The 14,131-nt window shown below is 40.0% G+C and overlaps 1 protein-coding gene across 2 annotated transcripts in view; it reads right to left on the bottom strand.

The window, feature by feature from the left end:
- Nucleotides 1-14,131, bottom strand: part of MIPEP (mitochondrial intermediate peptidase) — a 176,355-nt gene that overhangs the window by 132,269 nt on the left and 29,955 nt on the right. For both annotated transcript variants that reach the window (XM_087436299.1, XM_004435263.3), the window contains exon 10: nucleotides 11,987-12,039. In XM_087436299.1, the coding sequence (XP_087292425.1) occupies nucleotides 11,987-12,039 (53 nt within the window). The remainder of the gene's footprint in view (nucleotides 1-11,986; nucleotides 12,040-14,131) is intronic.

Below are 14,131 nucleotides of genomic sequence, written 5' to 3'. Positions count from 1 at the left end.
ACCCAGCAATTCCACTTTTGAGTATATATCCAAGAATTGAAAGCAGGGTCTCAGAAAGAGATATATTTGTATACTCACGTTCATAGCAGCATTATTCACAATAGCTAAAACATGTAAGCAACTCAATTGTCCATCTACCACTGAATAAACAACGGAATATTATTCAGCCTTAAAAATGAAGGAAATTCTGGGGCCAGCTGGGTGGCGTAGCGGTTAAGTTTGCGCGCTCCGCTTCAGCGGCCTGGGGTTCGAGGGTTTGGATCCCAGGCGCGGACCTACACACTCCTCGTCAAGCCATGCTATGGCCGCATTCCACATACAAAACAGAGGAAGATTGGCCACGGATGTTAGCTCAATGCCAGACTTCCTTAAAAAAAAAAAAAAGAAGGAAATTCTGCAGTATGCTATAACATGGATGAACCTTGAGGACATTATGCTAAGTGAAATAAGCCAGTCACAAAAAGACAAATATTGTATGACTCCACTTATAGGAGGTACTTAGAGTAGTCAAAATCATAAAGACAGAAAGTAGAATGGTGGTTGCCAGGGGTTGGGGCGAGGGGGAAAAGGGGCGTCATCGTTTAATAGGTAGAGTTTCAGATTTACAAGATGAAAAGAGTTAGGGGATGGACGGTGGTGATGGCTGCACAACAGTGTGAATGTATTTAATTCCACTGAATTGTACACTTAAAAAGGGTGAAGATGGTAAATTTTGTAATGTGTATTTTAACTCAATTAAAAAAAGAAAAAGAGGAACAAAAATAAATAAAATAAAAAGAACATTTAAATCTTAAAATTAAACCTTTTTAGATTATAATAGACATGTAACTTATTTGATTATGTTTATAGAAAAGAAATATAGTAAAGCTAACGTAGCCTATCCATAACCTAAAAATATTTATTGACTGACTTAGTGCCCATGACACCCATATGTGGTAATCAGGCAAAATTCAAGGAGACAATATAGCTTGGAGAAAAAAATTTAAGTATAGAATATAAGTTTACATAATACTCTACGTATGACTTCAATGCTGTATACGTTAAATAAAATTATTATAAATGCTGAAAAGCAAATGGTATTAATTTGAAATGATTAAGAACAAATGTATTATAAAGTAATATAAACTCCCTGCTTTAAAAAAACCTCAAATAATATCCCCTGGCTCACTATTCCCACCACCCAGAGGTAACTACTATTAATCATTTCTTATGTATCCCAATTCTATTTGTGTAAAAAGGTTTACGTGTGTGTGTGTACATATATACACACATATATACAGAAATACATATAGCTATCTTTTTACACAAACAGAATCAAAACCATTCATACTACCCCGTGATTTCCTTTTTTAACAGACATAATTTGAAATACTGTCCCTTTCGGTAGATAAGCCCTAGCCCGTTCTCCCTCACGGGTGCAGAGTCCTCTAGACAAGCACCCGCCGCGGCGCCTCCAGCGCGGCTCCTCCTCCCGTGTGTGGGCAGGGAGGAGGGCCAGCGAGGGTCAGCACTTTGAACGCGAGTGTCCTATGACTGGCACTGTTGGGAATCACCCACCCATGGTAATAACAAACTCAGCCCAGACTTTTCATCGTGTTTTTACTAACTTTACCTTCTCCGCAGAGAACGCATCCAGAGCTAACCTCCCTGCGCAGGTCTGCCTCTGCTCCCAGAGAGTCACCTTGCTGTTAGTGTGTCTCTGCTACAAACGATGCTGCAGGGAACACCCGTCACACCCGTGTTAGCTTATCTGTAGGACAGATCGCAGAAATGACGTTGTCGCAAAGACTATGAGATTTTAAATTTTTAAATAGGTATTGCCAAATCATCCTCCAAACAAAAAAAGCTGTATTAATTGACATTCCTGTCAACCGTGTATGCAAGTGCCTTGCCTAGTGTCCTCACTCTCGACAATGTCATTCTCTTATGTTCGTTTTAATGCTTCCTTTGTTTTTTTCTTCGGCTCTGTGGGCTGCATTTTCTTTTTCTTTCTGGTAATTCGGTGTGTTTATAGTCTGTTTTTATTCCTCTGGTGGTTCTATCACTTTTTAAAACACTTAAACATTTATTGATTGATTGATTCATCATCATTGGGGGAATCATTCCCCCAATCACATCATCCCATCTCCTGTCTTGCCCTCCTGATCTGTTCTATTGTTATGTATAGATGTAGAGGCAGATACACTGATGGTTTTTTTTGTTCATTTTACTGGGTGCCAGGAAGGAGAGGAGAACGCAAGGCCTTCATTTTGCCACCATTTACAGGATATCTCCTACAAATGTAGGAGCAGCTGCCATTAGGAGCTGGGAAGAAGGGGAGAGAAAGAAATGCTGTGCTGCAGAAAGATGATTCCAGCATTGGAAAATACAACCGAGTCTAGGATACAAAGATTCATGATTATGGCAAGAGAAGTTTCAATACTGCAAATCTGTCCACTTTCTCTAAATTTAATCTACAAGATGAAAAGTTATTCCAAAGTCACAATGATGATGAGTAGAAGGGCTGAAGTTTTCTTTTTAATTGGATGATGGTATGTGAGTTGAAAAAAAAAAAGATCCTGAAGATAACTGAGGGCCTGTTTCTGTTTAGGTACTGAAGTGTTTTTCACAAGCATTTGTTACAAGTTAAAGTACTAAAGGAAGCACTCTACTTGTCTTGCTCATTCTTATTCACATTTCCCAATATACTTTCATGAGTGAGAAGAGAGAGGAGCCACTGACCACCCTCGGGGCATCAGAACCCTGAGTTCACTCCTAAGGCTGCACAAGGGCGAACAAAACGATTGAGAACTGCCAGTTTAGGGAAGAGAATTAAAGAGAAACGAGTGGGTCATGAGAAAGGAGAGAACAGGGAGTTGAGGGTATGCACTGAAGAAAGAATTTTAGGAAACAGGAAATGGTAAGCAGTGTCAAAAACTGCAGAGGCCAGGGGTGTTGAGGACTAAAACAAGCTACTGAATTTTATGATTGGCAAGTGGCTGATAACTTGGAAAGACTAGTCTGATAGATTGACAGGGCTATAAATCAGACTATGGAGATTAGAAAGAGGAAGCATCCAGTATAGACTACTATTGGGGGAGGTTTGATAGGAAAAAATGAGAGAGGACTACAATCTCTCCAAGGGCCATGGGAGGGGTAATTGTCTGTGCCTTAAGATAAGGGATATCTTAGCACCTCTGCAGGCAAAGGGGGAGAAGTTAATAGAAGAGACTGATGATACTAATAAAGTTAGAATAACTGATGAAGCAATACCTGGAATGGTTTGAGATAATATTATATTTGCATAGTGCTTTACAATCTGCAAAGCACTTTCACATCAAGCATCTCCCATATTCCTTACGTAATTCTATGCAACAAGTAGAGCAAGAATTATTACTTAATTTTACTTGAGAAAACTGAGGCTCAGAGAGGCCTGTGATAGTCCAAGGCAGTCTAGGAGAAAGAGCCCTGGTTTTGAAGTTAAAATCCTGGCTCTATCTCTTACTGGGTCTGTGCTTTGAGCAAGTTGTTTGACTTTTTTAGGCCACACTTTCCTCACCAGGAAAATGGGGATAATAGTCCCCAGGCTCCGCTGATGATCAGATAAATGTATGCAAAGAAGCTGGCATGGAGCCTGGAGAAAAGCAAGCACTCCACAAGTTACAGCAACACTGTCAACAAGTATGAGTCAATGCAGTCACCTACATTGGTCACCTACTACACGCCTGAGATCTCCTCGACAAGGAATGGTGAAGCCAAGTGATGAGAGCATAAGGGCAGTGCACGAAGGGCTGGGAACAAGACGAGGCTATGATGAAGTCCACCTGCCAGCAGGGGAGGGTGAGAACGTGAGGAGCGGGAGAAGTACAGGGTGGGAGGCATCTGCGGGGGAGGTGGCAGGCATCAGGAGAAGAAAGAGCAGCAGCAAAGGCTCCTAGGCAGTAAACAGAATAGGGCATGCAAGCTTTATCATGCAAGGGTCGCCTCGAACCTTCCTCAGCCACCTCAAACAGCAAGAAAGAGATCACACACACCTTCGGCCCTCCACGCCCTTGGTGCCTCTCACACGGAGAGGTAAGTCCCTTCCCGAAGAACAGTCAGAATGGGAAAAGGTCCAGAGAGGCTCCAAGAGATTCAAAAAGCTCAAAGGTATTTCCAGCAGCTACAGCCCAGGGCTAGGCGCCCTGAGGAACAGTCCCTTCTGACATGCCAGTCAGGAGGTGGCGGCCCGGCTCCCTGGGCCCCCTGCCCTTTATGCTATCAGCTGACAACTCCAACATGGTGTGAAAGAATACACTGGACGTTTCAGTGGTCACAGGTCACTGGACCCCTCAAGGATGCTATGCCAAAGGCCATCCAAGCCATGGCTCAGGATGCGGCTGGCCCCTCTGCTCGGGCAGAGCTGAAGTGCAAGGACAATCTCCACAGCTGGTGCTCGCAGCTCAAAGGAGGCCTGCAGCCTCAGCACCAGACTCATCAAAGTTTGCCCGTGAATCCTGCTTGCAGCATCTTCACCCACAACTCTCTTATTTGCATAGATACTACACAAAAGAACCTTTTCTTCTATCATCTAGAGATCCCAAAATAATAGAAAAGTACAAGAGGCAATATGTAAAACCTTACAGCATATCAGAGCCACAGCCCAACATAAACATAATAAAATTTAACAGTATTTTGAGGATTTAGTTTCATTGCCATCCCTTTCATCACCTCAAAATCTTTTACAGTTTTACAAGAGAGTTTTACTGCTATTTTTAATAAAGATGTTTCACTGATTTGAATCCGGAAATAAGAGATCTCTAGAATCCTTTGATTCCTCTTCCTCAGAAAGAAATAGGAAGAAAATTATTATCCATTATAGTTGCTAAATGAAGTTCAATAAATACTCTGCTATTTGTTCTTGTTAAAAATATGCTACATATGGGTTTATCAATTTTCAAAAAACTAGAACATATTATAATCAACATGGTAAAATGCTATAAATTAAGTCTTTCTTATTAAGAACAATAGAATTTATCAGTATCTCAAAATCCTCATCAGGAACAGTAATTATCATTGAAATAAGTACAGAAATATTAGTCAATGAGAGATTTTCAACTGAAGAAGTCTTCGTTGGTTGTAATTTGAGTTTTTTAAAAAAATCAATGTATCACTGTGTTTATGAAACACATTCTATGAGTCACATATTTCAACTTCTCATGCATCTGGAGTTAAGGTAAAGAAAGAACTTGGACATTACTTCCAAAAACCGCGGCACTGAACCTAGTGAAAATACAAAACACGATTAAGCACAATCAAGCGATCCAGGTTGAAACTGCAGGTAAACAGAGGCTTCAGTCTTACCCTATTCTGTTCAGTAAGTTAGAGCAAGCGTATGAGAGAACACTGCACCAAACGGTGACGCTTACAGAGGCTCGCTGCAGGATGCATGAGACAGGGCGCCCGAGGGCACGTGTGGGCCAGGGGAAGCGCATGCTTGAAAAGAGCAGCACATGTGACAAAATTGTCAGAGGACTATTTTTAACTTTATCAAAAGAAAATGAAGTAGAATGTTTTGGCATCAGGAGTGATTGTGTAAGCACGATTATAATGTGGTAGTTGGACGGCATTTTTAAATGTTTAGTCTTGAAAGGCACAGGAGAGCTATGTTTTATCTGGTTAAATAAAGGTAAGGTAGCAATAAAAGAACTGAATGACACCAGATGCCTGTTTACCTTTCAGGTAATTATACTGTACTGAAAATAAAGAAGATCTTTTTTCCTCTCTGTTTTACAAAGAGTCAGCCGCTGCCAGTCTGTTCTAGCCTGACTTCTGACGCTGGAGGCAGAACTGATCCAGCCAATCAGGGAGTAATTCTCCTTAATGCAGAAGATTAGCTACACAGTTCACAGGAAATTGCAGTTAACATAAATTAAACCTAAAGTTAACAAATACAGTACAATTTCATCATCACCCTAGAGAAGTAGGAAAGTGAACCAGCAGGCCTGACCTGACAGAAAGGATGATAATATTACACAAATGTGCCACTAGGTGACAGAACCCCCATGACAGAGGCTCAAACTAAATCTTAGGACAGCCGTGACAGTCTCTCACTCAGCTTCCTAAATTATATCAATATATGAAGCTAAATAGCCATATCTGAAATACTACAGTAAGACAGAATAACCAAAATAATGAGCAGGGGAGAGGGAGGGGTGTAATATCTAGCTTACAGGAATTATAGGAATAGAGGAACCAGCAAAATGACACCAGAAGCAAGCAACCAGAGAAATCCAGAAGTTTGGAAATTCTGTAGGACAAATAGCCTGGTCTTTTCAACAAGGTGGTAACATAAAAAGGTGGAAGGTGGGGAAGGGGCATGAGGTATAGAGAACCGCTCTAAGTAACAGACTTAGAGACAGAAAAACCACATGAAATATGTCAGCCTTGTTTGGATTCTGGTTCCAACAAGCTAACTGGGAAAAAGAGATTTGATACTATCAAGAAAATACGAATGTAGATGAAGCCAACAAATTGCTGTGAACTTTATCAGGTAATAACAGTATTGGGGTTATGTAAGAAAATACCCATAGTTTTTAGAGATACATAATAAATATATAAGAGTGAGATGACATGAGGTCTAGGATTTATTTTAAAATACTTTAGCAAATAACAAGAAGGAAGGAGAAAAGAAAAAAGAGATAAATGAAGCAATATGGCAAAATCTTGATAATTATTGAATCTGGGAGATGAATATATGAGGGTTACTTATATTACTCTATTTCTGTTTATTTTGAAAGTTTTCATAATAAAAGTTAATTTTTTAAAAAAATTAAAAGCACCAAACTCCCTGCACATATATTCACAAATAAAGTATACAATTTCACATATCAAACAGAAGTCTTTATTATCTTGAAACACAATGCCATCCTTCTGTGAAAGCCCAATGTTTTCTGAATAGTTTAAAACACAAAACATTCCCACGTCATTACGCAAATGCTCTTTTTTTTTTTTGTGAGAAAGATCAGCCCTGAGCTAACCTCTGATACCAATCCTCCTCTTTTTTTTCTTTTTTTTTTTTTACTGAGGAAAATTGGCTCTGGGCTAACATCCATGCCCATCTTCCTCCACTTTATACGGGACGCCGCCACAGCATGGCCTGACAAGCAGCATGTCAGTGCGCACCAGGGATCCGAACCTGCGAACCCTAGGCCACCGAAGCACAGCATGCGCACTTAACCGCTTGTGCCACCGGGCCAGCGCCCAAATGCTCCTTAGATGGTGAGACTATACCCTAGCAAGGAAAAGACAATACTGAATTCCCCTTCCCCTATATAAACTGGCACCAAAATAGATGAAATATGATTCGTTGAAACTCATTACTGGCAGAAAAAAAAGTCCCCAAGCATTAAAAACAAAAACAAAACACTGGAAAAATACATTAAATAATTTTAAAATGATTACCTCTAGGAGGCAGGGGCAGGGAGGAGATCAAAATCTCTCGATGAACAGTTTTTAATGTTGTTTTCATTTTTTGAACCATATAAATGTACTGCCTAGTCAAAAATAAAATTTAATTTTAAATAAAGTAATTTCATATATACTTGACATAATTTAAAGAATTACTTTTACTCTTCCATGAAGAATCTAACACTGAAACTTGAAAAAGAAAAAAATGAGCTGCTCTTTAAGACTTACCACCCATCACTTTTGCCACTATCTCTGGGATTCACCTTTAGTAGTTTTAAAACACATTAATTTCTTGTCTTACTTCTAATAGGTTCCTTTCTTTTCTTTAGGTGGACATTTAAGAAACTTGAAATAAATCTGAAGTATTTAACATAAAAGCAAAGAAAGTCCCCGGGGTTACCTTGAAGAAAAGCTCAAGTCAAGGAAAGCCCCTTCTATTTTTCATTTCGTGTCAAACCACACATTTAAGTCTTTAATTGAAAGCAGGAGACTTTAACAAGGATTTAGAAATCTTCACTCTGTTCCACTCTTCTAACCTCAAACCCAAACTATTCTGTTTTCCCTGTCTTTTCTCATCCATTACCTGCGCTCCTCTGCCTACGCTTGTCAGTCAAGATCACGGAACCTCAAACCAAAACTCAACCATCTGCCTGTTAAGCTACTTAAAATAGATGTTAAAGAGCCCCAATTCTTACAATGCCATCTGAAGCACTGCTGCATCCCTTTTCCTGGTCCTTTTACTGAGTTAATAGCCAAATAAATGAACTAGTGTTGAAACCTGAACTAAATAAACCAAAGCACCTTGTGAGTATCAGGTAGGTGACACTGTGTCCCCAGAATAGCTGGTGACTTCTCTCTTCCTCAAAGAAGCAACAAGCCTGGTGGAAACCTCTGTCAACAAATGAGCATTACAAAGACCTCCAGAGGGTCACCTGCTTTCAATAAATCTGACAGATGAAAAGTGTCATTCACAAAAATATGATATTCTCCTTACAAAAAAAATGTATCACTGGATTGCTTTTAATAAGGATTTCCAATTACTGGTTCAGACAGAGGCTTGAACAATTGCTATCAACTAATACGTATTCACTGAGAGCCAGACTGTGTGTTCCGCATTGAACTGCAAACAGAACAAATAAGACAAACTTTGTTCTTAAAAGCTTTAAGAAGATATGGTTGACAAGACACATTTAACAATATGACACAAAGAACACAACCAGAATGTCACTGCAGCAGGGAAGCTGTAAGCATGGTGGAGGCAGGAGCTGCACAGGCTCGCACAGACCTGGAGGCTTCGAGGACTCCTGGCAAAATTTCACAGATAAGATAGCAAAGGAAGGCACAGGGAACACGACTGGCCACCAGATACAGGCTCTGTCTCTGAGACAGAAAGGGATCTGGCTGGGGGCAGAGAGTTTAGTGTGGCTGACGTAAACTGTAGAGGAAGAGGAGAGGTGGAGAGAACCAGAAGGGCAGGCTATACCCAAAACAAATAACTCTGGGTGTGTACGTATTTTTTGTTAAAGCAAAGTGGGTTGTGATCAGATCTAGAAGGCCTTGAGTGACAGCTCCAATTTTATTTTGAAGGCAGTAGTGATCCCATGACCTTCAAGAGGGAAGGGACCAAAAGTGAGCTGTCCTGCCAGCCAGACAGAGGGTTCCTCCACTCTGGACACAGGGAGGCTGGGCAGCACTGGCAGGATGAACTTCCCTGTGTCAACATTCTTTCTCTGTCATTCAAGCTTCTGTGATGAGCATTCTACAACTAATTTGATACATTTACTACATTTTAGACAAGTGTTTTCTCAGAGAAGCTGTAAGGGAGAACTTACCACTCCTTCAAAAGATTCTAGAGAACACTTAAAAATCATCTCTCAGAGTGAACTATTCTCTAGAACAATGTCCACAGATGGCCAGTTCCATATAATAATGTTATTTTAGTACTAATAACACAAACATGATCTCATTAATCCTGACTTATGAGGTAGGGACTGTTATAACCCCCATTTTACAGATAACCTTGCTAAGAGGCTTGGAGAGGATAAGGAGCTTCCCAAATACCGTGTACAGCTGGTTTGGTGGTGGAGCCAAGACTTGCCCAGGTACCTCGGAAGTCAGGGAACACGCACCTGGCCACCCCGCCACACAGCCTCAGGTGTTCCCATTCTTTCCAGTGGCAGATTTGGACAATCAGACCCCGTCCGTTCCTGTGGTTGGTGCGGAGGAGGAGAACTCACAATCTATGCGGGGGCTCAAGGATCTGTAGGTACTGACTCCAGAGTCAGTCAGCAACATCAAGACTTTCCAGCGTTGTATTTTTGGTAGAAATGGAGAAGTCACTACTCTTTATTCAATAGCTTTGACTTAAGATCACTACTAAACTTCTCAGGGATCTCATATCCCTAATTAAAGCATATTCTTTAAATTCCAATTGATCATATCTTTCCAAATCTTCAAATATTCATATGTAATTTCCACAGAGCCACCATTTGGGCGTGCTATCCTTACAGAAAACAATTAAATGACAAAAATACCATAAACTTAAGGCTAAGGCATTAATTAAAATAATAAGGGGTAAAGGGCATGATATGGAGGAATACCACATAAAAATCACAGTTGCAAAAATTAGAAACAAATACATCTAATTTACATTACTTTTCCAATATCAAAAATCAAATAAAATACTTTATTATAAATATGGAAAGCATTAATAAAAAAAGTATTTAGTATTCCTTTTTGCTATGTCTTAACAGGCCAAGCAACCAAACCAAATCTTTCTTTGAAAAAACTTTAAAAGAGATACTCTATTTTTTATGCAACTATAGGGAGCAGGGTCTGAAGTTTTGCAACCATAAAACACATCTGTGAAACAATATCTTATGTTAAGCTACATGTATTCTAAGCACTTACTGTTCATGATCAAATTATTACAGATTTTGAATAACAGTTTATGTGCTTCCACAAAGAAGATGACTGATGCTGAATTTGGGGTACATGTATAAAAATAGTAGCTGACAAAGTATTATTACCTAAAGGTTATGAGACAATTATGCTTCATACGTAAGACTGGTTTTGGGAAGAGAGAGGTAACGGAGAAGCCAGAGAGGAAGATAAACGAAAACCAGGTGAGCAAGCCCTTCCACACACTATCTCAGGGCACCTGCTCCTGCCAGTGAGGGAAAGAACACATACAGTCATTGTTTTCTGATTTTAGGACAAACACCAAAAGAAATAATTAAAATAAACAAAGTCTAATTTTAATGAGGTACTTGCTACCCTTTACTTGATGCCTGAATAATGCATAGTAACAAAACGTCTTTAAAGCTGAATATCAATCAAATGAATATATTATTATCATGACATATGCCAACATGCTTTAATGAGGAAAAAGACATAACGCTTTCATTTTCTTCCATTATCCAAACCAATCTTAACTCTTAGTTAAAACGCATATCTCAAATAGGAACTATAACAGAAAAATGCTAATGATTTGTTAAAGGGTAGGATTCTGAGATTTTTAAAAATTCCTATTGGGCATATAAAGTTGCTTGGGACATACATGTTTTAAAATGTGTTCACTTTAAACAGACCTCCATATTTCTTTTTTTTTTTTCCCTCCAAAGCCCCAATAGATAGTTGTATATCATAGTTGCACATCCTTCTAGTTGCTGTATGTGGGACATGGCCTCAGCATGGCCGGAGAACTGGCGCGTTGGTGCGCGCCCGGGGTTCCGAACCCGGGCTGCCAGTAGCAGAGCACGTGCACCTCACCGCTAAGCCATGGGGCTGGTCCCAGACCTCCATATTTCTTAGGTTTACATACAAATGTAAAAATGACAGAAATAAGGTATATTTAGGGGAAAAAAAGTATCTACTACTCTGCCACAATATAATAAACAAAGGAGAAGACAGAAGCCAGAGGAGTACTTTAATCAACTTAAGTTCCCTAACTCTTTATTTCATTTATATCCTTCCAGAAGTGCCAACAATGTGTTGACAACATGTTCGAATAAAAATGAGAAAACATAAGAAAATCACTTTGCACCATGCCAAATACTACTCTGTTCCTTCATTGGTTCAACAAATATTTGCTAAGCACCCAACCTGGACCAGAAATGGGTACTACAAGGGTTCTGGCAAAGTCCAAGTGCCAAAATGCTCACAGTCTAGTAGGAGAACCTGGAAGCCACACACGGAAAGAGGCAGAGGGACCAGATTCTAGGCACCGTGGGGAGATACTTAAAAGTTTTGGGTTTTTTCTAATTGTTTTAAATTGAGGTATAATTGACATATGATAAAAGCTGTGAAGAAGGAAATGACATAAGCCACAGAAGAAGAGGCACACTGTGGGGGAGGGTAAAGCAGGATTTTGTATCCAGATAAAAACACGTGGGCAGATGCTGACCCCACCAGCAGGGGGCCTGAATTTGAGGGGATACAGGTTTGCAATATGGGCAAGTGAGTGAGGAGAGTAGCTACAAAATTAATGTGCAAAGTGCTCAATAAATATTAGTTTCCCTCTTCCTTCTCATCTATGAGTATTTCTCATAAAACTTACCTCTCTGCACGAATCACACCACTGTAGTATGGAGGATCCCAAGGCATTAATTCCTACAACGGAATAATTCATTGTTATGAAACTTACTGACTATTTCACAATTTTTATCAATAATGTAGCCAGCTTATAAAATGTACACTTGTTATTGTATCAGAAAACTTTTATAAAAACCCTGAAGATTCATGACTTGGCAGAAAATACCTGCCTCTTTATTTTGACTTCCCTGGAATCAATGAGTAGAGAGGTATAAATGAGGCATAATCCCAGGATTTGGGGAAAAGGTAAACAAATGTCATTCTAAAATGTAAACTAATAAAAGTCAACATTAATGGATTAAATCAGCCATGCTGAAATTTTTCCCAAAATGTAACCAATGTCTTAATCCATGAAACATACTGCAGGTAAGACTAGGGCACTAAAGGTAAGATTAGAGTTCTTTCTAAATCTAAGCAAGAAGCTTAGGGTGGATCCCAAAATGAAAGCAACAATTTAAAATGTAACTAAAGCAGAATTAACTCTAATCTTGGCAAAGAAAATATGCCTTAAAGAAGTATTGTAATAATAGTTGTTTTTGACAACTGGTACAGGATACTGAAAGAAAGGAAAGCTTGAATACCTGAATGGATCATCCTCCCCACAAACTGTCCAGGTGACAGGCCAGTGGTTAAGAGACCAGGCTGTGAAGTCAGCCTGCCTGGGTTCAAGTTCTCAATCCACACTAGTGGTACGACTTGGAAAAGATACTTCTGCTCGCCGATGCTTTCCTGTTTTCCTTCTACGTGATCTGATCTTGTCCCACTGTACCTCTGAGCCCACCTCCTGTGACTTCTCACTCACTCCATTCTGGCCACACTGGTCTCCTCATTGTTCCTTGATCACAATGGGCAGGCTCCTGTCTCAGGCCTTTGCATCTGCTGTTCTCTGCTTAGAATGCTCTTCCCTATGGTATCTGCATGGTGTACTCCCTCACTTCTTCCAAGTCTCTGCCTAAGTGTCATCTTACTAGAGAAGTCTTCACTGATCAATCCATATAAAATACCAACCTCCATCCCCTTTTCTCTGCATTATTTTCCCCTATAGCCCTTATCACCATATGACATAGCACATATTTATTTTTTTCATGTGTTTACTATCTGTTTTCTTCCCCTAGAATGTAAATTTCATGAAGGCAATGATTTTGTTTGCATTTTTCCTATTATATCCTAACACCTGAACACAGCCTGGTACACAGTAGTCCCTCAATAGTTATCTCTTGAATCAATCAACAGCATCTCCCAAATAGCATTGCTTAATGCTCTTAAACTATTAAACAGAATACCTGGCATTGAGTAAGAGCTCCATGAAGGATAGAAGCCATGAAGGATAGAAGCTACTATCCTTTAAAATTTCAGTTTAGACATTATCTCCTCGAATAACAAGGTGTTCTTTCTTATAGTGCATACTTTTATCACAGAATGTAACAAGCGTAAGATACTTGTAGGTTTACTTTCTTTCTCCCCATGAGCTCCTGAAGGGCAGGAACAGCATCCCTGGAGCTCCAGCCCCTAAGTGTTCAGTTCCTGGCACACATTTCCTCCAACAGATTATCATTTACTATCTGCTACTCACCAGACAGGGTGCAGGCTCTAATGAAATAAAAACAAATAGGACGTGATCCCTGTACCAAGGAGCTGATAATGGTCTAGGCAGTAGGAAGACAAGTGACCCAACAATCGGAGAAGTCTGTCACATCTATGATGCTGTGCCATGTGAAACAGAGCCCATGAGGGCATTTAAGTCATAGTGGAAGGTCAGGAAATGTTTGGAGAAGACAAAGCCGGAGTTGAGTTTTGAAGAACACGAGCACTCAATCCAGACGAGAGAGGGGCAAAGGGATGGTATTTGTGAAGGACTGGAAGCTACCTAGCACTGTTGCTGGCACACAAATATCAATTAGACTTAAAAAGTGAAAGAAAGGAAAGCAAAGCAAAAAGTGAAGAAAACACGTGAGCATCACACAGGTATTAGAAGGGAGCAAAGGACACAAACTCGGCTTACAGGGGCAGCAGAAGATAAGGCCGGAGAAGCAGGGAGGGGCAAAATTACGAAGGGCTTGGTGGGAAAAGCTAAGAAATAGGAAGGTAAATCTGAGAATCACAGGGAGGC

Source organism: Ceratotherium simum, chromosome 10 (genome assembly GCF_057802395.1).
Source record: "Ceratotherium simum simum isolate JZ-2026a chromosome 10, ASM5780239v1, whole genome shotgun sequence".
Taxonomy (NCBI): domain Eukaryota; kingdom Metazoa; phylum Chordata; class Mammalia; order Perissodactyla; family Rhinocerotidae; genus Ceratotherium; species Ceratotherium simum.
Note: the sequence above shows the minus strand (reverse complement) of the source record. Positions and strands in the feature narration are given on the sequence as shown.